Here is a 27,809-nt window from a genome sequence, read left to right as displayed (position 1 = left end):
CGCTTTCAAATGGTATATCCTTTCACCATAGTGATTGACAATTGCGCCCTGAAAAAAGGAATGAAAACACGCACTGGCCTAGCCTTGGTGTTAAGCGTAGAGTATTTATGTAATTGCATGCACTGCTGCTCGGGAAAAAGATATTGCTTTTCACACCTAATCAAGCCATTTAGATTACACAGGTCAGGCTACCTACTGAAAACATTTCCCCTGATGTGTGACCGCTCTTGGTAAAGCCTGCTTTCCATTTTAATGGGCTGCCAGGCTATAGCTACTGTTTTAGCGTTAATCTCTGTAAGTATTTCCCCAGACACCCAACCCTCTGATAATTAGCAATAGTTTAATACAGCAATTATTCAGCAATTCATTGGTCTGTGGTACATACACACAGAGAGCACTTTATTAGGTAGACATGTACACAAACTTTATTAATGAATGCACTGAATGCTGCCCCGGGGCTCATTGAATTTATTTTAAAGACGTAAATAACTTTTTTCATAAAAAAAATTCATTACCCAACACAAATAGTGCTTTTTTTGTTCATGCTGCAGGAGACTACTAAGAAAGAATATCGCGTGGATATCTTGTAGGACTTTTACAAAAACCACCATCTAGATTACAAAACTATTGCCTGTGTCCATCGTTTAATCCCACAGCTGTGTGCATTCAAAAACAGTGAAAAACATAGCATTAATATTTAGTTTTAGACTGCCTATAGAGCATCTGAAACATGTTTTCATAATCAGGACAAAAACTATAAGACCATGTTTCATGATCAATCTGAAGACAAAATGATGGCATAAAACCTTCGTCAGATGATTATGTTATTCGACTAGAATGTGAAAGCAAGTTTGAGGCTCTGACAGAAATAGTGAAAGTGGACCAATTTTTCATATTTTCATTCAAAATAAGTCTCAAAACAAGCACTTAATTCTCAACATCTTTATTAGAAGCAGTAATGTACAAATGACAGGTGGTGGGACAGCAGTAGATAGGGAGAGGGTGCAATTTGTCTTCCCTGACACTAGGAGGCATCATTGTTCACTGGTATCCAGTCTTCTCGGTAGCATAAACACAGCAATATGCACAACAGCCAAAATAATGAAAGAAGACAGGAAGAGTAAATTGAAAATAATGCTGAGTTTGATTTTTTTATTTCAGCCAACTAAGGGTAGAATGATGTGACTGAAGGGAAACTCCCCAGCTCTTGGGGACAAAAACCTGAAGCATGTGAGCAGTGTGGTATGTATTTTCTTTTCCTCCCTGTAAAGATAAGCACACCACAATATTTGGGTATACAGCAAAAAAAAGAAAGAAAAAAAAAATCCTTTCAGGTGTAAAAATAAACTGTGGAGAGGGTAAAACCTGCAGAACAACCATAGTTTTATAATCCACTTATTTGTGTACCTGGGGTGCATTTTGTGTGCCATAATTGTGCAAGATTAATTTGGCTGTGTAGGATCTCACCAGACTCGTTGGCATTACAACTGAATAATAAGCCTAGCTGTCTTGTAGGCTGAGAGCAAAGGGACAAGCCACTATCAAACCACTAATTATGAATCCCAGAACTACCACCTTATTCTGCCGTACCATTCTCCCAATCAAGCTGACATTTTTTTTTTAAATGCCTAGACGCCTTCCTTATGAACGAGTGGCGAGTATAACTTCAGCGAAACATGCACCATTCACTCCCCTATGAGGCATCAGTATGGCTGTTTTTTTAAACTGATGAGAGCCTTTGTGCCACAAAGGAGTCTGCCATTTTGTGCAAAACCATTTTGTCGCCACCCGCTGTGCTGTGGTCCAGAGTTGCACAGGCAGGCAGTGCCAAAGGAAGACATGATTCTAAGTACTCCAAGAGAAAAAAGAAATACAAATTATTATTTGTACGACTCAAGATGACAAAGATGGTATTTTCCCAGTGCAAACTTAAATCTAACATCTGCAAGTGTGTAGCCACACACATTGTGATGTTTTCTAGTCTCTTGTGCAATTTCAAATGGTTATTTAAAACCTATCAATTTTAAATGATACAGTTGTAGTTTTGAATTACAGGCAACAACTCAGCCAATATTACTTCTGAAACAACCTTTGAGTACTTTGGGTCCACAAAAACAAAGAATGAATTACAGGCAGTGATTATTTTCCCATCATTTTTGTTAATTCTCATTTACTACACATATTGTGAAAGTCATTCTGCCCTTTCAGAACATTTAACTAAATACAAATTAAACCAATCTCAGATATATACACATACACATAAGCACTTTATTAGGTATTTATAACTTTTTATTTTCTATTTTTTTTTAGATGCATTAAGTCTTTGCTCCTGTAGTCTATCCACTTAGAGGTTTGATGCCTTGTGTGTTCAGAAATGCTGTTCTGCATACTACTGTTGTAATCTGTGGTTATTTGCTTTACTGTCACCTTCCTGTCAGCTTTCTCATTAAGGCATTTCTGCCCACAGAACTGCTGCTCATTGGATGTTTTTTGTTGTTCACGGCATTCTCTGTAAACTCTAGAGTTGCGTGAAAATCCCAGGAGATTAGCAGTTTCTGAGATACTGAAGCCACCCTATCTGGCACCATCATTCCACGGTCAAAGTCACTTGGATCACATTTTTCCCCATTCTGATGGTTGATGTGAACATTAACTGAAGCTCCTGACCCGCATCTGCATGATTTCATGCATTGCACTGCTGCCACACGATTGGCTGATTAGATAATTGCATGAATACAGAGGTGTCCAGATGTTCCTAATAAAGTGCTCAGTGAGTGTATTTGCAAACAAATACCAGTGTTCTCTATTAGCGACTTGTTAGCAAACTGAACAGCTGATCACAATGGCAGTGTCAGCATGGTTTCACTCTGGGAATACCAAGTAAGGGGCAAGTAAGTATTCTTAATCCTGAGGTCATTTTAAAATATAACTTTACACTTCCCCCACAACACGCACAATCCCAAACACGCAGGCATACACATGCGGCTCTTCTGTGTCACTGCCGGACACTATTCTCTGTCACGTATGCCAGTCAGACATTGTTTTCTCCAATTTTACACAGAACACAAGGTCAGGGGGTCTGGTGGGTACAGTAACTCCAGCAGAGGGTCCATGTCAACACCATGCACACAAAGGCATAAAACAATCTATGCATTGCACTATGGCTTCAGTTAGAAGTATTATTGATCATAATTAGTAATGTGTATTGTTCAAGCATTTATTACTGTTTCCATCACCTTGACATTTCCTGAATAGTACTGGTTTGGTCTATCGGTCTGTCAGAACAGACAACATTTCTCATAATCCTCTTGCCACTGAACAAAACAAGACAGAGAGGCTGGAATGCGAAGAAAAAAAAGTGAGATATTAAGGGTCCTAAGTAGATCAAAAAGCCAAAGGCAAGGATCTGAAAAGTTACAAATGTAAAGGCAGTGTTACTTTTTGTCAAAACAAAAGGTACCTAGCACGTATTGTTTATCTTAAAAACTAATGCAAGTTATGACAAGCAGTAGCACTGTCCTAAAATCTTTGAATTTCAAGAATCTTTGCCCTAACTACTTAAAAGTAGTAAAAATAAAGAATAAACAGCAATAGAAGCAACATGAGCATCCATGTAAAAGTAAACCTTTAAAGGGCAGACTGTATGTTACATTAAACATCTAACATACAGAATGAAGTATTATATATGTACAAATTACATATGCAAAAATCAAAGCACATTGCATATCAGTCTCGAGGATCAGTTCCTGTTCATCTTACAGTGTATTGGTCCAGAGGTCACATTGACTATGTTTCCACTAAGGTGCTGAAATCAATTATTGATACTACATGAAAAACAGCCACCAAGGGGTCGAAACAAACAGGGAACAAAGTAAAAATCAAATCATCAAAATGTTAAATGATAACATTAAAAAAACACTGCTCAATGGCAGCAATATATACTGTACTGTATATGAACACATTTGGAAGATTACTTATTTTGGTTGGGCTATTGCTTTTGGCCAGTTTTGCTTAGATATTCTAATGGAAACATAGTCACTGTTGCAAAGGTCATCATTTTTTTATATTCCAAGGCAAATGCTGTTGTTATTAACAGCAACCCAAACTCCCCAGTCGATTTATTACAGTTTTCCAGACATTTCCTCTTTCAGTCAGGGCTCAGGAAACATCAAGCAGGCCAAAAATTGACAATCACTTCACATACAAGATATGCTTAAGAAGGAAAATAAAGAATTTATCCAAAATAACAAATAACAAGTATCAGCACTGTCTACCCTGAACACAATTTTAGTACCCTATCAATGGAGAAGAACTGATGGTCAATTCAGAGAAAGATGAATCGTGTGTAAGAGAAAGTCCATTCACTTCAATGGACATTTTTAGAGTGAAAAAGGGGACCTCAGAGCACATTTCAAAATCAATAATTCAATCGAAACTCCTGAGCAAAAAGACTGCGAACACCTTCCATCTCTTCCTACCCATTATTATTTAATAAGAAGACTAATAAAATCACATCAGGAAGCACTCTTGGAAACATTTCCATCATTCCACAGTATCAAGGGTTTAAATAAAGCAAAAAATAAAAAATAAACTAGTTTTACCAGGTAAGTCTCTTGAGATCGAGGATCTCTTGTTTGAGAGAATAAGTAGGTGATAATGTCATTGTATTTGACGTGCGTGTATCCGCATTACGTGTGTAAAGTAATCAAAGTAGCAAACTGCCTGGTGCAAAACAGATTAGGAGATGTGAGTTCTGATCTCTGTAATACATTAATGCTACACATTAAACCTGAAGTCTTCTGGTGCTAATAACAGGTCAAATTATCAGGTGAGTGATCAGTCACGGGGTTAACCTTAAACACAGCAGTGAACACAGCACTGCCCTGTAGTGTACACTCCTATACACTTGTGCCCTTTCCCAGAACAAGGCAGTTCACTGTGTAACTGTATTATTCCCTATTCTGTAAAGTAGTGTAGTCTTCTGTACAGTAGTGCCCTTCCTTATTCTGTCATGTAGTGTACGCATTTGTATGGTCATGCATTAGCCTACTGCACCCTTACAGACCGTGATTCTATAGAGAAGAGCAAGGTCCTATTCTACCCTGTAATGTATGATTTGTTATCCATTTTGGTCCTGCAGGCAGGAGTTAGTTGTTCTGTACTGTTCAGTACGGTACTTTGATACCGTTGAGCACTAAATGAAAGTGCACCTCCGTAAAGGTAAAGGAAAGAACGGGGAATGTAGTGTTGGACCCCAGTGAGAGAGACAGAGTTCCCAAGGCGTACAGGAGCATGCGGGGGTTTTAAATGCCGATCCTCCCTCCGTTCCTCAGCGAGTCGCTACGGTGACGTGAAGCCTCGCAGTCAGAGTAGAGGAGGGGTGGGGGAGACTGGGATCCAGAGGGGCCGGGTAATACCATCATTACTGCTTCAATATTCTGCTCCAGCGAATAAATGGCCTAGTTATCAGGAGTTATTGCACATACAACCTACCGTCCGCAGCAGTTAATGGACTTCCCAACTCAGACACCTTATCCTTTAGTGCTCACTCACAGCAGGTGCAGTTTCCCAGGGCCTCTCGCCCTCCACCAATCCGCTCCCTCCGCCGCCAGCCCACCAATCCCATTGCAGAAGGGCAGTAATGCAGGAGACAGCAAGTGGGGCAGTTGGGTATGAAGCTATGTGAAATGAAAAAGCTCTCTGCAGCACTGTCTCTTATGTACATAATCCAAAAACAATTCTAAAAATGAGAATTGCCCCCAACTTCAAAACTAGGAGATAAGACTCCCCGCCACAAATTACACTAATTAAAGAGTTCTATTTAAAAAAAAAAAAAGTGAAATCAATTAAAACAGAAAATAATCCTAAAGACTGCAGAGCAGCAGCAGCATCATGGATGGGTGTTTGTTTCCTTTTTCTTTTCTTCCATCTGGAGTTTGCCTTTTGTTGTTTTTTTTAGTAATTATTTTTTATCCTTCGTTTCGTTTTGTCCCTGGACAGCATGGTCCTGCATGTCCGTATCGGCCTCACGCCCCTCGGTGACTAAAATAGCACACTCTGCCTCCGGCCTTTCCCCTGGGCTGCACACAGACACACACAGAGAGAGGCACACGCCATGTAGTCACTAATGAGTGGCAAGGATCACTCTCACTCACTCACTCACTCACTCACTCACTCACTCACTCACTCACTCACTCACTCACTCACTCACTCACTCACTCACTCACTCACTCACTCACTCACTCACTCACTCACTCACTCACTCACTCACTCACTCACTCACTCACTCACTCACTCACTCACTCACTCACTCACTCACTCACTCACTCACTCTCTCACACATGCGCACTCACTCACACGCACACTCACACTCACACACACTGTCACACACACGCACACACACGCGCTCACATGCACACACACACATACACTCACACACATGAAAACACACAGAAACACAAATATAGATGCATTCTAGCATGCACAAAGCAGTCATGCAGATACAACTATACAACATCAGATGGACAAAAAAAGAGCCATACACTGGTAATTAAGTGTAATCAGCAAGGACTGTAACTTTCACTTACATGTATTTACAGTATCACACAAGCCACATTTAATAGTACACACTTATAATCATATATTCAGTATTTTTAATAATTCAGTCAGGCTGATATCATCTATAGCTTTCAGCTTAAATTGTCGTAGAAGATACTTTTCATTTGAACCTTCCCTTCAAATGAAAGACACATGAAAGACATACTGTAATCAACTGCAAGCAGACACTCATTTCCAGCTGGCAAAACAACACCCTGGCAAAACACACACTTCACATGGCAAAAACTACCTCCACGTCCAACGATCACACACATTACACACTGGTAAACCTACTCCACACTGTCATGCCCACCTACACAGGCACGCATGCAGAAGACACGCATTAACCAAGGCTACAGCTCCCTCTGCAGGTATCTGAACCAAACTGCATAAGACCAGTGGTGGGGGTGGGAAATAAATCTAAATGAAATGAAAACATATCTCAGCTGCCCTATCCCAGAATTCCCTGTGCTTGTCTCTCATCTTTCTCTGAAAGAGCACAGAAAGGTGGCCCACTTGAAAACTAAAGCGGAATCGGTCACAATGTCCCCACTACTCCGTAATGCTTGCGTGTGTGTGTGTGTGTGTGTGTGTGAGGCAGAAGAGGGAAAAAGAGGAGACTGGCAGAAAAGAAAGAGGGAGGGAGGGAGGGAGGGAGGGAAGAGAAAGAGAGAGTGTAATTACCGGAATGGGAGAGGATCACTCAGCCGGTGGAGGGGGAGGTGAGACCCTGAGACTGAGCCCCTGCTTTGGCACCTTCTCTCTGGAAATACTCCGAGGGCGCAGAGCCCAGCTTATGGGGCGCTGCTTTTTTAAGTCAGGGGCGGGGTTTGGAGGGAGATGGGCACAACACAGATAGACAGGAAAATTAAGAAAAAAAGAGGAAGAGACAGAGGGGGAGAAAGAGCGAGAGAGACAGAGAGAGAACCATTGAACACCAGAAAGGCAGATGTCATTAAGAAACAGAATGACCTGGTTCACCCTAGTTCGGCCGACAAGGAGTTCCATTAAGAAAAGACACGGCATTCCACCCCTGTTTTGACAATAGCTCCACCCCCAGCGTTTCAGGCAGACCCCTGAGGTGGCGCCCTCCTCTGGGAGACGGTCACATGACCGTAGGGAGAGGAGCAGTGGGGAGAAACCTCATGAGCGTCCATGGGGCTGGTGTTGGAGCGGGGGAACCAGGGGTGACAGCAGTGAGCGAACAGACCGTGAGAGAAACCAGACACAGAGAGAGACGACAACAGCGCTCGGAGCGGACGGTGAAAAACACGGAGAACGAGCGAAAGGAGACTCACAGAGAAAGAGACGAGAACGATAACGAGATAAAGAAAGCGTGAGAGTGAAGGAGAGAGACGGACAGACAAAGGAGGAACTAGCAAACCTAGCAAACCTAGCTAACCCGCGGCAGAGCTACCACTGCCAGTCCGAGTTGGGTACAGACCCGTGGTGGATTTTAACAGACAGGTGTCATGCATGTCTCCGTGCAACAGGCCAGCCCTTCTGCCTCTCAGTGTCCTGTCTCCTGCCTACTGCCTGCACCAGCCGACTCCCTGCCTAACCGCAGAGCCCCCTACCTGCTTCTGGGTACGCCGCCGTTCTCTTCCCTGGGTCTCGCTGAAGCTGGATGTCCTTCACAGAGAAGATGGACGCAGCTGAAAAAAAGAGTGAGAACTGGAATAAGAATCAGGCCCGCATCCATCTCCTTTATGGGTTACAGCAGCAGGGAATAAACAGCGCCATTTTACCTGCACTAATAGCTGAGAACTGAGAAATGAAGTAACAAATATAAAAAGCAAAGGTCACTTCAAGATAACATGACAGAGATGAAGCACCATGCTCAGGTTTGCAGAAGGTGTAAAGGTGTGCCATTTCACCTCCGCTAATTAACAAGAAAGCTGGAGCAATATCTCAGCTGTTTATGGATAGGGGAATGAGTGGAAAGTAGCAACTAAATGAATTGGGTAATTTGTTATAGCTCAATTGGCATGAACTGAATCTGACCAGTGAATACTTGAGCAGATTAAGCTAGCAGCTCATGGGCGAATTTCTCAGACATTGTAAGAAACCCCCCAAATACACCAAAAGGCGGAAGTATCTGAGAGGCAATGGAAACGCGTGTAGTCTGACCAATGCTACTGGAACAGGGTTAATTTTATTTTGTTCTCGTTTATCTGACTCCAAAAGATAAGTTCAACTGCTCCTCTGTTCTAACAGTTCAACAAAAGGAACTGCAAATGTCCGCCAATAGTGTGGCTATATGATCGCTGTCTATTTGTATAGACGCAGACGTGCCTGTGGCCTGTATAGCCTACAATGATACACTTAGTATGTATATTGTGACGGCACTGGTGTATAGGCGAGTGACTACGAGGTGCAGGTATCCTAGGTTGTCTGTGTATACTGGTGCGAGTCAAGAGGATGCAGGTTCAATTTAATACAATTTATTCAACAATCTGCATTGCAGAAATAGAATGACAATGTGTTACAAGAATGACAAGGTGTCTTATGCTATACGCAAATGGTGCGCAGTCTCCTCGAACCATTCCACATTCCCCTCTATATACCCAGGGTTTACAGGAAAACAACAAATCATCAAATAAAGAGTCACAAGATGGCGGTAACAACAATGGTGCTCTGTATGTCCAACAAACCTGGTTAACCACATCTGGACGCTGACTCACAGGTAACTTGCATTACTTGTGGTTTATTCCTACAAGATTCCTACTTTATTCAGCAACCAGTGTACCACACCACCAATGACAATCTATTATCTAAAGACACTAAACACTGTATGTGGAAAACCCATGATCTATACAGTACTATTTCACCTCAACAGTTCTGGGAGCATTCCACTGAGGTGGCAGAATTGCGCAGAGGCAGCACAATGATGGGAGCAATAGTCCTGTATTGACGAGCACTGTCTTTTCATCAAACCTCGCTGAACCTGTGTCAACGTGGTCAACACAGTCTGTTTCCATTTGGGGGTCTGCAGAGAGGTACCACTTATGTAAAATGCCCTACAACATGGATTAAGCCTAGCTCTAAACTAAAAACCCTTTTCAATGGAGATCTTCATTTAATTTTTCTTTTTGTCTTAATCCATGTATGGCAAACCAGCATTAATAGTTTCCCGATTAATTCACTTTAAATACAATACTTGACTTGTATATAAATATGAGTGAAGAGTAAGACTCACTGTCGGGCAGGGTCTGCAGCTGCTCCCCCAGATTGCGGAAGTACGGGTGTCGGAGCGCCTCTTCAGCAGAGATCCGCTTCTTCGCCTCAAACTTGATTAGACGAGGGAAAACCAGCCATTTTAAATCAGACATCAGCTCTTTGTCCTCTCAATGCATCATATTAAGAGCTGATGAATTCTGTAAAACTGAATCCAACAGAGTGGAGGTTTCTGTCACTTACCTGGAGAAGTAATGACAATAAGTCATGCCCGTCACTGTCTATTCTGTGAGAGGAAATAATAACAAAGATTTTAATGACAACAGTAATGACGAATTGCATTACTAATAAAACCTTTTATCTAAATATATCACAAGCCTTTGTAGTAGACAGAATGTTTTTCAGAATGTATCATTCGAATGAACTGAGATGATTAGAGTTTTAGTTACTAAATCCCTTACAGTGGGCTACATTCACACACTTTAGGTCCCCTAGAAACTGTATCTTTTTAAACTTGCACACACACTTCATCAGCAAAAATAAAAAATACACAACCATATGTTCCCTGTAATGTGCATTTAAATATATCAACATAAGAATGGAAAATTAGGCCCTTTTTGGGACTGCAGAAGCAGAATTAAACACAAATCTACAACATCACAAGTATATTCAATCTCCTGCTAAATTGCATTCCCTTCTTCCATAGCACATAGCCACAAAAATCTGCATAACATAAGATATTAAATATTTATGACAATGTATATAAATCAAACAATAAACAAGTCAATATAACCGTCAAGGCATTTTAATCACATTAACTCAAACATATTTCCTGTATATGAGATTCATTATGTATTATTCAGCATCCCAGACAGACAGGTAAGGCTGGCTGTCACACAGACACATATGGGCAGACAGAATGAGAGACAGACAGATGCACACAGATAGACCAATAGGCAGACAGGGAGGCGGACCTTGGCGCATGATTGACGAGGGGCTCGGCATGGTAACGGGGGAAGTTGTAGGTTTTGAATTCCTCGTTGCTGGTGACTCCTGGCCAGGTCTCCTCCGTGGGAGTGCCTAAGTGGAACGAGACGTACTGTAAATCACTGTAATATACTACACATACGCACACACAACCAGTCAACACCCAATATTAACACACACATAAAAGGCTGAGAGTTGGGCCAGTATTTCACCTAGGATACGGAATATCAAATGCAGTTCATCTTCTACAGTGGATCCTGGGAAGAGAGGTCTTCCTGTCACCATCTCATAGAATATGCACCCAACCCCCCTGGAAAAAGACAGAGAAACAGGGACATATATATTGCAATTCATTTCCATATCATCTACAATATTTCAGAGTGATTTACAGGGCTGTCACATGTAGAGCATACTGTTTCAGTTAGAACAAGGGCATAGGTGCAGAATAGCACTTCAGTGATGAAGCATTGAGCAAGAAAAAGCCAAGATAAGCACTCAGCCAATTTAACACAAACAGACACATGAGTAAAATGGAAAGGAAAGGTCATTTCTATTTGCACTGCTTAGAAAGCACCTGAGACACCAACAACCAGGAGACAAACCGCAACTGCTACATAAGAGAGGTGTGAGTGAGATCGAACTTATTTAAATTTCATTTGCACATAGCAGTCTGGCTGGCAACTGTGGAAGTGAGATACTGATATTTATCCACAATTTACATTTCGACTTCTTTTCAGCATTCCTTCTTAAGCCAGTTTCCAAGCCTAACCAGATCAATTTTTATTAAAAACAGAACAGTCTGTCACAATGGTGCAGTTATCTTGTGAGGAGAACAAGATTTGGACAAGTGTGATTGAGATCTATTGGACTGAACCTGCTGGTGAGGAAATAACACAAGCTGAGAGTTGCTACCACATCAAAGTGTGGCAGTTCGTGAATGATAGTGAATGTGGTTGGCATGGTTGGCATTTTATATAGCGCCTTTATCCACAGCGCTGTACAATTGATGCTTCTCATTCACCCATTCATACACACACTCACACACAAATTGGCTGCCATGCAAGGCACCGACCAGCTCGTCAGGAGCATTTTTTTTGGGGGGGGGGGGGGGGGGGTTAGGTGTCTTGCTCAGGGACACTGAGACACAGCCCGAGCGGGGGATCGAACTGGCAACCCTCCGACTGCCAGGCGACTGCCAGACGACTGCTCTTACTGCCTGAGCCATGTCGCCCCTATAATGTGAGGTTACACTGTTCATACCACCGTGTAGATAAAACTCTGTTATACTAAATGAAGAATCAAGGCACTTTACAATTAGAATACAGATGGCTGGAGATGGATGGAGTCAGTGGTAGTGTGGGTTCTGAAGTCACCAGCCAGCTACCGGTCTACGGAATGAGGAGATGCGTTCGGACCGTGTCTTGACCCGACAGAGGCAGAAATATCTTCCGACACGTGACAGACACAATAAGAGAGAGATTAAAGAGAGCAGGCACGTGGGCCCCTGGAGGAGAGCGGGGCTGAAACACGCTGTGTTTACTAATGCAGGGTGTGAGGGCAGGAAGAGCCACCCTCTCCTCTCCCCAAGGCTGGATTATCAGGAGCGGGAGAAAGGAAACAGGGAAACAAGAGGACAAGGGGGACTGACAAAAAGGAGGTCAGGGCTCCAGGACATGGAAGAGAAACTAGAGAGAGGGAGAAGGAGAGGGAAAGGAAGAGAGAAAGAGAGAAAGGGAGAGGGAAAGTGAGAGAGAGAGAGAGAACGGGAGAAACATGGGTCTCTCTCTCTCTTCCCTAAAGGTCACTCATAATGTCCACCTGACCCAGTTTACAAATGTGCATCATGTGCCCACGGGAAGAGAGGAGGGGGTAAATGAGAGGGGGAGCAGAAGGATGCTGAGTAAAGGATGAGAGAGGGAGGATGAGGGAAGAGGACAGGAAAGGAGATGTGAAAGGAGTAAAGGAGAGGGGGAACAGAGGATAACAGAGGAGAGGGAGAGGGGAGGTGACAATAGTAAAAAAAAGATGAGGAAGAGATAAAAATGTGCCCGATTTTCTACATTTTTCAGTATTGGAGACAATTAATCAAGCTTTCTGAGTCTGTACTGCATACTGTAATATGTGTAATATGCATGTGTGTGATTGTGTACGGATGTGTGTATGTACGTGCTTATGTGTGTGTGCGCGTGTGTGAGCATGCGTGTTTGTGTGTGTATCTCACCACATGTCGATGGGTGTGGAGTACTCGGTGGACCCCAGCAGTACATCAGGCGGACGGTACCACAGTGTCACCACTTCGTTAGAGTAGGTCTTAGTGGGGACTGACTTGGCCCGGGCCAGACCTGTGACAAAAAAGAAGGGGTTCCTGATCCACTGCATGAATTCTGATGCTCTTCTGTGAACACTCCCCGGATTCACTCCAGGAACTAAACATGATGCCAATTTGACTGGATATGCCCATAGGGACCTCTGTGATGACTGAAGTTATGCTTTTCGATTTTGTGCCCCTCACACCTCGAATGAGTTATAGTGGATTTAAAACATGGATCCACACAGGCATTGACTCCAGGCACTGATTTTAAATCTTAAAAATAGAAATGCAGCTGTTTTTGTAAATTTGTTTATTGCTTTGCAAACTTTTATTACTAATCTATAACCTCAATATTGTTGTATGATTTTCTTGCTTTTGTGCCCTTGTAACTCTGAACCACTGAAAATGAGAGTCTTGCCCTCAATGTGTCAGGAAGATATTAAGTAAAGGTTGACAGTAACTGCTTGTGATGTAAACTGAGGCTGACTGACATATCGCATAATACCAAAGAGAATGGCTTCTTTTGCCAGCTAAATTACCAACACTAAAGCCAGCTACAGTACTGGCAGAGATTACAGCAATAATATACGGGAAGGTAGGGCAGTGCATTGCAACACAAAGAGATTACTGTGTAAGTCCAGGAACTGCCCATCTAATTTGTGGCTTCCTGGAAAAGGGTTTGTGTGCGTTTGCGCCAGTCTGCCAGGCTCACCGAAGTCGGCCAGTTTAAGCTCGCCCTTGTCGTTGATCAGCAGGTTCTGGGGTTTGAGGTCTCTGTGCAGCACCTTCCTCCTGTGGCAGTAAGCCAGCCCCCGCAACAGCTGGAACAGGAAGAGCTACGCACACCGAGGAGGAGGGACACAGAGAAAGAGGTGGAAAGAGTGAAGTAATTGGAGAAATGGAGTGTGAAGTGAACAGCAATAAAGTTGAAGAGAGGGATGGACGGAAACAAAAAGATGGGAGGGAACGGTTGCACTATGTTACAAAAAAGACATCCTCCATTCGTAAAGGCATGCATACTAAATGACATACTAAACAGAGAATCAGACTCAAAAGAAGTACAGAGTATATCTAAACTTCTGAGGCTCACCTTGCACACTCATTTCTCTCACTTACCTTCACACTACGCACACTCATCTCTCACTTACCTTCACACTACGCACACTCATCTCTCACTTACCTTCACACTATGCACACTAATCTCTCACCTACACAATATGCACACTAATCTCACACTTACCTTCACACTATGCACACTAATCTCTCACCTACACAATATGCACACTAATCTCACACTTACCTTCACACTATGCACACTAATCTCTCACCTTCACACTATGCACACTCATCTCTCGCGTACCTTCACACTATGCACACTAATCTCACACTTACCTTCACACTATGCACACTAATCTCACACTTACCTTCACACTATGCACACTAATCTCACTTACTTTCACACTACGCACACTAATCTCACTTACTTTCACACTACGCACACTAATCTCACACTTACCTTCACATTATGCACACTAATCTCACACTTACCTTCACACTATGCACACTAATCTCTCACCTTCACACTATGCACACTAATCTCACTTACTTTCACATTATGCACACTAATCTCACACTTACCTTCACACTATGCACACTAATCTCTCACCTTCACACTATGCACACTAATCTCTCACTTACTTTCACACTACGCACACTAATCTCACACTTACCTTCACATTATGCACACTCATGATGTTACCGCAGTCATCCATGTACTGCTTCAGGTCCCTCTCCTGGAACAGAGAGGTGTATGTTTGCCGTCAAACAGGGACTGTGAGAGAGATACTCTCCTAGACAGAGAGACAGACAGACGGACGGACAGACTCACCAGGTACTCAAACACAAGCGTCAGGCACTTGTCTGTGTGGATGATGTCATGGAGAGTCACGATGTTGGCGTGCTTCAGGTCCTTCAGGAGAGACACTGAAAGAGACAGAATGATGGGGTTAAACTAAAGAATAAATGATCCATTTGTGTGAAAAACCAAACCCAGACATAAAGCGTTTCAGTTTGAGCACAAACACATTGGACAGGGCAGTCTGACGGGCTAGTCCTCGGGGGCATTACCCTCTCGGATGGCAGTGCAGGGAGCCCCCTCCTCGTGCTCCAGACGGATCTCTTTCAGAGCCACCAGGTTGTCTGTGAGTTTGCTGCGGCCTTTAAACACCGTGGCGTACGTTCCCTAGGGACAGAGGGAGGAAGCGGGAAGGACAAAAATAGATAGACGTTGAGAGAAAGAGGGAGCACAGGAGAGAACAAAAGAAAGGGTGTCACTGTTAGAAACATCATATTCCTTACACTTTTGTTAAAATGATTCAAAGACTGCCCTGGATGCTTGAGATCAACATAATGGCCGCACAGCTCATTAAACTGGGCTAATGTAGCCAAGCGACCGAGGAAGTCAACAAACACTTGTGGGTCTGGTTCAGTTTGCACAGTTGGATTGATGGACAGTGACAGATTATGCCCAAAGAGCCCAGAACTGATCAATCTCCTGTGTGCTGGCTGCTATCCTGGAGCATTTGATGGATTGGTTTCCTTTCCCACCTCCCCTGTGGGCAGCACCTGCCAGCCCGGACATCCATTGTGCATGACATATCTGACAAGGTCCACTGCTAAGTCACTGGCACTTTCCATGGTGCTATTCTACATCTCTGGGGAGGGAGCTGGTTAGAGTCCATGGTGCTGCCTCTGAACAGTGTGTGAAGAGTCATTGGTACTGGCTGTCACTGGTTGTGGGAAGAATCTGGTTGTCTGTTCCAGCTCTGTGTCTGCACGACTGTAACAGTGTGTAGGCAGAATGGCACTGGCTCTGTCTCTCTGTGGGTGAAGGGTACTGGGTAATGGCTCTGACTCTCAGCACACGGTCCCTTCCTGTGCCTCTGCAGGTCCATGCGCTCTTACCTCGCCCAGCTTGTCAAGCTTGATGTATGTCTCCAACTTGCCGAAGCCAATCTCAGACTGGAAAGGAAAAAGAAAGCAGTATTTTCAGACCCGCGTTAGCCTGTTCCTGCATGCAGCTAAAGCCGTACCCACAGTTCACCCACACCACAGCACTGGCTTTTGCAGAACAACAGTAACACAAATAAACACGCTCTCTGCGCCATTAAAATAGGGCAGCATTCACGCCGTGGGGACGTTCTTACTCCGGGGAGTTTAGAGGACAGCCAGCCATACGGACGAGCCCGCGTTTCCGCCCGGATACGCCGGGCGCTCGAGGGAGAGGCCGAGACGCAAAGCGGCCTGTCGGAGAGAGCGGAACGACCTGCGATGGCCTGTGAGGTGAGTCGGCAAAATCGGAGTAATGCGCTCAAGAACATCTGGAGCTGCGGGCGGTGTGGCGCACGGGCCAATGAACCGCAAGCAACGAGGCTAATGCAAATCCCATTCGCTAGTGCGAGTTGCCGTGGGGACATGGTTTTTATTTTTATTTACCAACAGCCCCCTCCCTGTAGCTTCAAACTCGCCCGGTCAGTCTCCCCTATAGGGCACATACTGTTGGTCACCACTAGGAGTCAGCGTCGTGTCGCGCGCAGAAGTCTAACGCTAATGCACAAATGAGCACTGCATATGGGGGTGCAGATATACGGTATGCCAGGGCTGCCAATTTATCTGGAACCTAAATAACTTTACATAATATGACGAATTAGAGAAACAATGCAGCACATAGACAAATCCCACAAGAATCGCCAGAGCAAAATGTTCTCTTCCTACTCCTTCAGCTATGTGAGCCAGGTTGTCATCATTGACAGAATGCATCCAGTCTATGCCAAGAAGATAACAAGAAAAAGTCACCCATGTACTGTTCAAATATCAAGATGAAGAATGAATAACTTCTTAATAAAGAATACATCATGGTCAATGTATATAAACTAAGGAAGTTTAAACGGAGTCAAAGACTCGGTACACCTCGCTCACCCTCTGGTTAACTATGTTGCCAGAGGTCAGACCAATCACGAGCACACGCGTGCACACAGTGCAGTGACAATAACAAGCAAATATCTCCAGTGACCAAGATAGCTAATGAAGCATGCGATCTGTTTAAAGGCATGTCTGTACAAACGCACACAGTAAATTATTGTGAGACCCTATATTTCCCACTACCTATCAGGGGTAAACAGTCCGTGGCTGTTATGTCCCCAGTAAAGGGGTTGTTCTATCTAACAATGCAACTTCACGCTTGTAAACAAGCAGCTGAGCATGCTGGGAGATGAGTGGTTGTGTCTGGGAGTGCCCCGTTGTGGCTGTGGCTCAGTGGTCACTGTGCTTCCCTGCCCCCCTCCCCTCAACCGCTGGCTGCTGTTTGTGTGATGCGCTCTGTCAGGACCGGGCTGTTTGGGGAGGGGGGTGCCGGGGGTTCCCGCTCATGTGGAACGGGTCGGGAGCAAACATGTCCGCCCACCTGTCTCCCCCGAGGCACCGTCAACACTAAAATAAATCTGTAACCGCTCGCATTATTTTACGGGCCTGCCGCTGGGCGAAGAGCACGCGCAGAGGCCTCTTCTTCCTCCTCTTCCTCCTCCATTCACATGACTGCACCAAGACGCTGTCTCTCAGCAGCACAGACATCTGAACTAGCAGGCCTCCACAGCCCCTGCGCTCCTTCAGTGCAAATAAGCCAGATGCCACATTTTGTGAACATAATATTTTCAGATGCGCGTGGACACGCGGATCAGCACACACGATACATGGGGAGTAATGCTAATAGGTTCATTCCATTTGAAACGCATCACTGGCTTGAAAAGCATAACTAGGTCAAAATCCAGTTGGCGACCAAAAAAACAAAACATTTAATTAATCTTTTTCTTTTTTGACTATGGCACACACCAGTGGGTGAGTGTATCTGCATACGCGCGGATGTGGGAGTGTGTCACTGTGGGAAACTTCATTCAACAAAAGGACCCCATGACTAACAACCAATGACAATTTCTTAACTGTGGGAGAAAGCAGCCTGAGGCTAGAGGGGCACTGAGGCCACTAAACAAAGCTACAATGGCAAGGTCACATATGTGTAGCCATGCTGTGCAAAGACTATCCTCACAACTGACCCCGAACCATCTGAATCATTTTTATTTTTATTTTGTGAGGGTGCAATAGAAGGAGTCAGCTGATCCTAGACCTAGATTGTGATTGGTTTATGTTTTCTGCCTGGTTCCACAATGGTGCAGCCATTTTATAATAGCGGGAGCTACTCTCCAGTGCTACTTAACCGAGGTAAGTGTCAACAGCTTGATGCTAAGAGATGTGTCAACAGCTTGATGCTAATGGGTTTCCATGTGTGAAAAATGGCACAGTCTGCAACTGATTCCTAAAATACATGCCAACTTCAATAATAAAATAATAAATCTTACGATATCATAAATAGAACAGAAAGCAAAAAGGCAAGCAAAAATAAGGCGGTTTTTATTTTTAGAGTATATGGGGCTTGTCTCCTCACAGGAGGCTGAAAGGTTTGATTTCAGTCAGGGGATGGCAGCTGTTACGCACTGCGGTTCAGCATTATCAAAGAACCATTATTCATTCACTTAGCGGTAAACAAATCTCGTTAGCAGGCGAGGTGAATAATTGATAGCAATGCGGAGATACGAATCTGAGAGAAGAATCCTCCATTCTCAGTAACTCCTTCGTTATTTTTTTCTTGGAGGATAATGTTTCACCGGCAACACCTCCTTCGCAAGAGGTGGCGTAACATGAGGGCTGCGTCACCATTACGAATTCATGCCCTGTCGGCGTGCGGTCACCCTGCCACCCCATAAGATGCAGGACATGGGTGTTGGGGATCATTGGATGCCTTGATGAATTTCTAAAAATATATGGCCAGGGTTTCTTGGTGATCTTCAAGGGGTGGTGCAATAGAGGGGATGGGGGGCGTTTGAGCACACCCCCCCCACCCCCAACTAGGGCTGAACAATAAATCATATATTTATAGTCATCGAGACATGAACATGCGAGACAAACACATCGCAGAAGACTGCTTAAACTACGATGAATAGTATTTATTTAAATTGAGGTTCTGTTAAATTGTTTGGCTGTTCATGGGCAATTTGTTCAATAAAATGTAGATCATTTTTTTTATTCAGTGTGCATAGGCTATTCATTGTTTTGGGTCCATGTTAGCAGTGTACCTAAAGCAGAAAGGCACAGTAATATTTGTTTGTTTATCGCAAGTTACATGGGCATCGCAAAATATTCAACGTTATTGCATATTGTATATTTGCCTCATATTGTACAGCCCTTCCCCCAACTACCCCACCCCCCCTTCCTCTACTGCTGTGCCAATTCTCCCCCGAATCGCAGCTTCATCTCTGCCCAGTCACATTATCCTCCTCAGAGCAATATGCTAATCATGCTCCAGCTCATCCCACAAGCCAAAAAGCCCAATCTCTCTATCACACCATCTCTCCGTCTCCTCTTACCGACAACCTCCTTAATTCCTCTCTCCCTCATTACAAAATGGTATTTCCATCCTAGTTAATGAATGCAGCTAATAAAATTATACAGTCTGCCTACAGAGCCTGTGAATGTTGCATGGTGGATGGCCACCCTTAGAACCACCCTTACGGTAAACCAGCTACATCCACTGCCCACGTCTCCCTAAGTAGACAATTAAATATAAGCACGCCAAAAGAGTAATCCATGACCAAGCTCTGTATTCGATTTCTGAACAACACCACTCGCCTACAACCCTCTTCTCTCCGTCTGTCATTGTCTCCCTTACCCTGTCCCTCTGAATGCCAAACTTTCTTCTTTTCTCTCCACTTCTCTCCATCCTATCATTCATTAGTTCACCAGACTTCAATCTGTCCTAATTGTCTGCCTGTAATTTCAACCGTCCACAATGCCAAATGACAGACTAAATTATAGATGCCACTTATATCACCACACTGCTTTCTTATCTGTTTATTGTGATAACTGCCCCACAACCACCTCACACACACACACACACACACACACACACACACAAGCACACAGGCACAGACCCATGTGCACCACACAAGAACACACACACGCATGCACGCACCCACGCACACGCACGCACACCCGCACAATCCCCCGTGACTAAAAATGCCACGTTTCTCTTCAAAGGCTCTTTCATGTTCCCTCCTGACTCAGAGAGATGGCTCAACCACTTCAAACAAGAGGAGCATCAGCCGGTCCACCTCAGAACCACCCGGAGATGGGAGCCGTGTGGAGAGAAAGAGAAAGGGAGAGGGAGAGAGAGAGAGAGAGAGAGTTCCTGTGTGCTGCTGTGATGCAGGGGCAGGCTGCGGCGTATCCATGCCTTAGCCCCCCCCTCAGGCCAGCCAGGACCCTCAGGCTCCAGAAACAAGAGCAGCTGAGTGGAGGAGTAGCCGCACTACTGTGGAAATCTCACGGCTCACAAGGGCAGCAGAGACTGCACTACACCCTACACTGGTGGGAATTCAAATCTTTCTATCAATAGGATATTCCCCACAATAGCATGTAATAGCGCCTCCTCTGGTCTGTCATGCAGCTGCTCCCTGCTTGCTCCAGCCGTGTAAGCTGAGCTGTCCTCCAGCGCATCACCTGCACAGCTCAGCAGATGCGCTGATCGCTGCATGACGCACATGCCAGTGTGCCTCCTATGGAGGTGTGGCACTGAAATGACGGGACGGAAAGCCATGTCAATAATACAGATTATTAGACAACATGTTGGCAAAAAAATTAATCTTTTCAATTTCTGGGAGAAATTTCAAAATTGCTCTTGAAAGAGAAATATTCAGTACACTACAGCAGGAGATCCTGCCTGCAGTCCGTGAGATGAGAACACTCCTTCACAGAGTGAGAGAGACAGTGAGCGAGCGAGACAGAGAGAGACTCATACTCTATTAGTCAGTGTCTTGCAGTTGATCACTGAGTGATGTTTGAGACTGAAGCAGGAGGCTGTTAGGATGAGATGACATTGTGCAGCTCAGTGACATCACTACATTTACAACCACACATTCCCTCAACTTCCCCCCAGCAGGATGCACCTTAGTAACTCACCCACTTACATGGAATGAGCTGAAGACAGGGTGGGTGATGCGTCTCGCAGCTAAGAGGATAAAGGGCACTGCAAGATACTGAAACAGGATTGACTCATGGTCTCCTCCCTTACTGCTTAGTCTCAGTCTGAGTGACACACACCTCCAAGGAGAGGACAATCAATGCATTGCCAAATTGACTGAAAAGTGAAGTAACCTTTTCACCTGAAATATGGGTCTATGGGCCATAAATGCAAAGCTTTTAATGGTGTCCTAGAAAATGGTGTCCTGTTGAAGGCCCCATACACAGTGCGAGTGGGTTTCAGTGTTGAAAGCCCCATATACAGTGCAAGTGGGTCGCTCTGTTGAAGGCCCCATATAGAGTGTGAGCGGGTCTCACTGTTGAAGGCCCCTTACATAGTGTGAGTGGGCCTCACTGTTGAAGGCCTCATATACAGTGTGAGTGGGTCTCACTGTTGAAGGCCCCTTACATAGTGTGAGTGGGTCTCACTGTTGAAGGCCCCTTACATAGTGTGAGTGGGTCTCACTGTTGAAGGCCCCATATACAGTGTGAGTGGGTCTCACTGTTGAAGGCCCCTTACATAGTGTCAGTGGGCCTCACTGTTGAAGGCCCCATAAACAGTGTGAGTGGGTCTCACTGTTGAAGGCCCCTTACATAGTGTGAGTGGGCCTCACTGTTGAAGGCCCCTTACATAGTGTGAGTGGGCCTCACTGTTGAAGGCCCCTTACATAGTGTGAGTGGGCCTCACTGTTGAAGGCCCCTTACATAGTGTGAGTGGGTCTCACTGTTGAAGGCCCCATATACAGTGTGAGTGGGCCTCACTGTTGAAGGCCCCTTACATAGTGTGAGTCGGCCTCACTGTTGAAGGCCCCTTACACAGTGTGAGTGGGTCTCACTGTTGAAGGCCCCTTACACAGTGTGAGTGGGTCTCACTGTTGAAGGCCCCTTACACAGTGTGAGTGGGTCTCACTGTTGAAGGCCCCTTACATAGTGTGAGTGGGCCTCACTGTTGAAGGCCCCTTACATAGTGTGAGTGGGTCTCACTGTTGAAGGCCCCTTACACAGTGTGAGTGGGTCTCACTGTTGAAGGCCCCTTACATAGTGTGAGTGGGTCTCACTGTTGAAGGCCCCTTACACAGTGTGAGTGGGTCTCACTGTTGAAGGCCCCTTACACAGTGTGTGTGGGTCTCACTGTTGAAGGCCCCTTACATAGTGTGAGTTGGTCTCACTGTTGAAGGCCCCTTACACAGTGTGAGTGGGTCTCACTGTTGAAGGCCCCTTACACAGTGTGTGTGGGTCTCACTGTTGAAGGCCCCTTACATAGTGTGAGTGGGTCTTACTGTTGAAGGCCCCTTACATAGTGTGAGTGGGCCTCACTGTTGAAGGCCCCATATACAGTGTGAGAGGGCCTCACTGTTGAAGGCCCCTTACATAGTGTGAGTGGGTCTTACTCACCAGGGAGGCTCGCCGAAGCCGCCGGCTCATGGGCTTGTCGAAGGGAGGGCTGTTCATGGCAAACTTCTCCAGGTAGCCTTCTGGCAAGCGGATGTCTGCCGGCAGGGAGAGGCGCTTGTTGATGTCCTGAAAAACACCGTGAGAATGACCCACCTGCCGCAGGACACTACATTCACTAAATACCTTTTTTCAGCATTCTTTAAATGGGCCCATATCAATCATTAAATTTGAAAAGGTAGGAAAAGAAGAAACTTAAAATTAAACTGAATTTGAAAAATATTCACATCACACCACAATGTCCAACTAATCAATGATAATTTCAATACCTGTAAACTGTAATTGACTGACAGATACCCTCCAAATATTGGAACAAGAGGACAAATTAGGCATTTATAGCTGGGTGCTCAAGACATTTTAGGTCAAAAGATGAATATGAGAGAAAGGAAAAAAAAATTGATACAGATTTATTAGGCAAACATATTTTATAATTTTAGAAGAACTGCATTTTTGACCGCCATACTTATTTGGACAACTGGCTATAATGGTGATCCTGACTGTCCAAATGTCTCATGTATTGTTCTGGTACAAATAAAACAGCTGTGAAGTTCAACACTTGTGCCATTTTGAAACTGCCATTGAAGTGAACAAATCCACAGTGAAGACCAGAGAAATATGTATTTTGTATACTGGATGAAAAACTATCTCTGTTATGACTGCTCAATGGGTATATAACATTCTTTCTGTATTACAAAATCATTATAATTCTAAGCGTAGCTGGGCCTTACACCATCGTATTGTACTACATCTCCCAGCATGCAACATGATTCCTGAGGGCAACCCCTCCCACCATGTTCTCATATGGATGCAGCCATCGGCAGGCTGCCAATCCAGCCCTGTTTCCATGGGGCACATCCTAGACAAAACCCAGGAACACCCCAGGAATCATATTTCCCTGACCTGATGCTGCTGCTTACTATGGTACGTTTGTGTATAGTAAGCGCATTTACTGTGTTTTAATGAGGGCACGAATATGGCTTAATGGATAGTGTGTGCCTGCTAATATATACGAGAGGAAGGGATTTTAGAGTAAAACATTTTTTTTAATGATGACACATACATACTCTAAATCCTACAATGTCAAAAGAAAAGAAATTACAATCAAAACCACTTGCCCTGAATAACACAAACAGCAATGTGTGCATGCATGCACACATGCCATATATGCACACAAAATGGCACAAAAAGTAGGCACACATGGCATGTATGCACACAAAATCGCACAAAATGTACACGCTCACACGCACACACACACACACACACACACACACACACACACACACACACACACGCGCGCGCAGACACACAGACACACACACAGACACACAGACACACACACAGACACACACACACACAGACACAGTACTCACAGTACAGGGAACCTCCACCAGCATCTTCATTATTCTCCTGTGCCATACAATTGAAAGCAGCGGACACTAACCACACTGTACCCCGCTCGCCTGTACTCTGCCCAATCACCCCAGAGCCCCAGCACCCACACACACACACACAGAGGCAGGGAGCGGAGCATCCAGCACACTGAGCACCACAGCCGGGGAGACGGGAGGAAAGAGGGAGGAGAGAGAAAGAGGAGGAGACGCAGATGGGGGAGGGAAGCTGCCCACGCTTGCTTAGAGGAAATAGTATTTGCCATCGCTCTCCCTCCCTTCCTCCTTCCTCTGCACCCTCCCTCCCGCCTCTGTGACAGGCAGCATTTAGATTAGGAGGCTAATCTGGTTTCAGCTTGAGTGGCTCTGGGTAAGAGATGGCTACAGCCGGCTGTGTGTCCACAGGCACTACAACACTGCTGCGTTCACTTTTCAGCTGCCGCACACACGCACACAGACACACACACACACATGTATGCATGCCAACGCACAAACAGACAGGTACACGCATGCATGCAAATCCTCAAGCACAGACATACACACGCATGCTAACACATACGCGCACATACACGCATGCATGCAAACACACACACACACACACACTCACAAAAACGTTGTCATTCTGTGCAGTGTGGCTAATGTAGTCATTCTGTGCACTGTGGTAAGTGCAGTCATCCTGTGCAGTGTGGGTAATGTAGTCATTCTGTACTATAAAGCAGTCTGCCCGGTGTGGAGGTTGGGGTCAGGCGCCCCTGTTCAGTACCTCGTTGGAAATGCGCCGATGGTTGTTGTTCCTCATGCGGACCCGGACTGGGCTCTGGACCTCATCGGAAGATGTGCCGGACGCCTGGTCACTCTCACCGTCTGAGCCCATCTTCACGTTCTCATGGACGATACCTACACCACACACACACACACACACACCCACCCCCGTCTCAGCAGTGCAGAGGTAGACCTACGTGTGTACAGCATACGAGAGAGCTTTGTGGAGGCAAGGACAGAGAAGGTTTCAGACAAGCCAGTGACTTTGGTGAAAAGTCTGAAATTTATGTCTTAATGCCATTAGCTAATGACATCCATAAGGGGTCTACGAAATGAGAGGCATTAACCTTCAAACCTCCCTCTCACTCGGGCCAATTTTCATAGGAGATGAAGAGTTAGAATAGTGATGGAACACAGCTGAACTGTATGCTTAGAACATTTCAAATACATCCTTGTATTGCTAGAAAAAACAACAAAATTACAGGATAAAAACATGAAAAAGAAAGATTCAATTTCCGATCGCTGCTACACAAAGCAGTTCAAAAAGAGCACACGGGGTGTTTTTAATGACAATGAATTACACAGCTGCTGTGTGTGTGGTAAGACCATTATATACTGTAAACAGATCCTCCCATCTTCAGTGCCTTTTGGCAAGAGATGAGATGCACAAACAGTCACCTGCTGCAACAACCACCATGTTCCCCACGTGACCTTGTCTGAAGGCCTCAAAGACAAAATAATAGCAGCTCTATATGATGGGGTGGGAGGCTGTGTTCAAATAAAATGTTTTTTGGGGGGTTTTTTTGCCACATTTTGTAAATTATTTGTTATGAGAAGGTGCATGTAATGATGACACCAGATCAAAAATACAGCAATAGAATTAGCAAAAAATTAAAAAAACATAAATAAATAAAAATGAATTCAATTATAAGATATCAGATGAAAGCTGATGACCACAGAAAAAGACTTTATAGGCCTGTTGAATGCTGGGAAACATTTCAAATTTCAGCCCCCCCCCGCCCACTCCACAGCACAATGAGTCTGCTGCATGTGTGGCGGACTGTACCACTGGCCTATCAGGGGGGTCACAGCCAGGCCATAAAACTCCCCGACACCGCTGGTGAGATGATGAGGTCAACAGATCCATACTACCCAGCATGCCGTGTGGGTCTCCCCCTCGTAAAGTGTGCAGGATTGATGTAATGGGCGGGGGGGTGTTTTATCCACTGCCCGTCTCGGGTTTTCTCCTGAGGTTCGGCCGCTCGTTCGGGTGTCCGTAACAGTACTCCGCCAACCAGGATTCCTTTTACAGCAGCCATCAGAGTGATTGTGGTTCTGCCTAAATAACTGAATTATTCAAATCTCCCTTAGACACGGCGTCAATTTTTTCATCAGGCCTGCTTTTAATTCAACACTGCTATAGCGTTCAATTTAAAAAGGGTTACTTAAATAGGCTAGATGAAACCTAGGCTCTATGAGATATGAGAGAACTGAGGATAATTGAGACAGGTTTAAAAAAAAAAAAAAAAGGAATCGATTTGCATCCAGAGCAGAGAAGAAGGCTTAAGCCAGGCTGTCGGTAAAGATATACTGTACAACAAATTCAAGCCATCCATCAGGTCTGAACAGATTAGTACAAGATCTTTCCAGTATGCACATTCCTGAGACCATTAAAGAGCCCTGTTACCATTAAACAGAAATGTTACCTTTAATAGTCCCATTACAATTCAACAGCCTGTTACCATTAAACAGCTCTGTTACGTTTAATAGTCCCATTACAATTCAACAGCCCTGTTACCATTGAACAGTAATGTTACCAGTAAACAGTTCTGTTACCTTCAACAGTCCCATTACCATTCAACAGCCCTGTTACATTAATGGCATTACATTAATGGCATTTGGCAGACGCTCTTATCCAGAGTGACGTACAGTTCATTAGGAGACAATCCTCCCCTGGAGCAATGCAGGGTTAAGGGCCTTGCTCAAGGGCCCAACGGTTGTGCGGATCTTATTTTACATTCAGGCAACCCCATTACAGTTAAATGGCAGCATTACTGTTCAGACAGCCCTGTTACTGTTAAAAAGCTGCTACCCTTAAACAACCCAGTTACCCTTACATTGCCCTGATTATGTGGAAAGCAGACAGACATGGTGAGTATATGCAGCCCTATAGAGTGTGTTTGTCAGTGGAAAACTACTACACCACTGCTGCATTAAAACCCCTCTGTGTGTGAATACTGCAGTGTGTTCATATACTCTTAAACCCCTATGTGTGTGAATACTGCAGTGTGTTCATATACTCTTAAACCCCTATGTGTGTGAATACTGCAGTGTGTTCATATACTCTTAAACCCCTATGTGTGTGAATACTGCAGTGTGTCCATGCACTCTTAAACCCCTATGTGTGTGAATACTGCAGTGAGTTCATGCACTCTTAAACCCCTATGTGTGTGAACACTGCAGTGTGTTCATGCACTCTTAAACCCCCTATGTGTGTGAACACTGCAGTGTGTTCATGCACGCTTAAACCTCCGATCACTGTGAACACTGCAGCGTGGTCACATATCCTTAAACCCCTATGTGTGTGAACACTGCAGTGTGTTCATTTACCCTCTACCGGCGTTTCTCCGCACTGTTCTCAAGGGCAAAGACAGCATGAAGCGGGCCACGCTGACGACACGCTCGCGTGTGTGTAAGTGACACAGCCATCGGCGGGCCTGCCAGCAAGTCTCACGCAGACGCAGACACGGCTGCCGCTCGCGCGGACACGGCTGACGCACTCTCACAGACGGGCCCCGTCTCCTAAGCCCACGCCAAATCCACCCAAGGTGGAAACAAGACTCCGGGATTCCAGCAGGGAGAGACACCCAAGCTGCCACTGGCTACAGGCCTGTTTACTCAATCAACAGAGGTGTTTCGTAACACACAGCCCTGGGAGCGCAGTCAACGGTGATATTTAATAAACATGCCGGCACGCACATACAAAAGCCTGAGTGTGCATTACATAC

At 44.8% G+C, this 27,809-nt stretch overlaps 1 protein-coding gene across 5 annotated transcripts in view; it reads right to left on the bottom strand.

Annotated features, from left to right (window-relative positions):
* Positions 1-927: 927 nt before the first annotated feature.
* Positions 928-27,809, bottom strand: part of LOC133138165 (cyclin-dependent kinase 17-like) — a 50,682-nt gene continuing 23,800 nt past the window's right edge. For 4 of the 5 annotated variants that reach the window (XM_061256683.1, XM_061256686.1, XM_061256684.1 and 1 more), the window contains 15 exons: positions 24,803-24,936; positions 22,595-22,720; positions 16,037-16,093; positions 15,200-15,314; positions 14,961-15,055; positions 14,803-14,865; positions 13,785-13,908; positions 12,983-13,103; positions 10,974-11,071; positions 10,749-10,854; positions 10,018-10,060; positions 9,797-9,887; positions 8,175-8,252; positions 7,282-7,401; positions 928-6,080 (listed from right to left, as the gene is read on the bottom strand). In XM_061256683.1, the coding sequence (XP_061112667.1) occupies positions 7,301-7,401; positions 8,175-8,252; positions 9,797-9,887; positions 10,018-10,060; positions 10,749-10,854; positions 10,974-11,071; positions 12,983-13,103; positions 13,785-13,908; positions 14,803-14,865; positions 14,961-15,055; positions 15,200-15,314; positions 16,037-16,093; positions 22,595-22,720; positions 24,803-24,936 (1,352 nt within the window). In that variant the 3' untranslated portion in view covers positions 928-6,080; positions 7,282-7,300. The remainder of the gene's footprint in view (positions 6,081-7,281; positions 7,402-8,174; positions 8,253-9,796; positions 9,888-10,017; positions 10,061-10,748; positions 10,855-10,973; positions 11,072-12,982; positions 13,104-13,784; positions 13,909-14,802; positions 14,866-14,960; positions 15,056-15,199; positions 15,315-16,036; positions 16,094-22,594; positions 22,721-24,802; positions 24,937-27,809) is intronic. The other variant, XM_061256685.1, reaches the window with a different exon arrangement.

The sequence above is a fragment of the Conger conger genome, chromosome 10 (genome assembly GCF_963514075.1).
Source record: "Conger conger chromosome 10, fConCon1.1, whole genome shotgun sequence".
Taxonomy (NCBI): Eukaryota; Metazoa; Chordata; class Actinopteri; order Anguilliformes; family Congridae; genus Conger; species Conger conger.
This window is presented reverse-complemented; position numbering and strand designations above follow the sequence as displayed.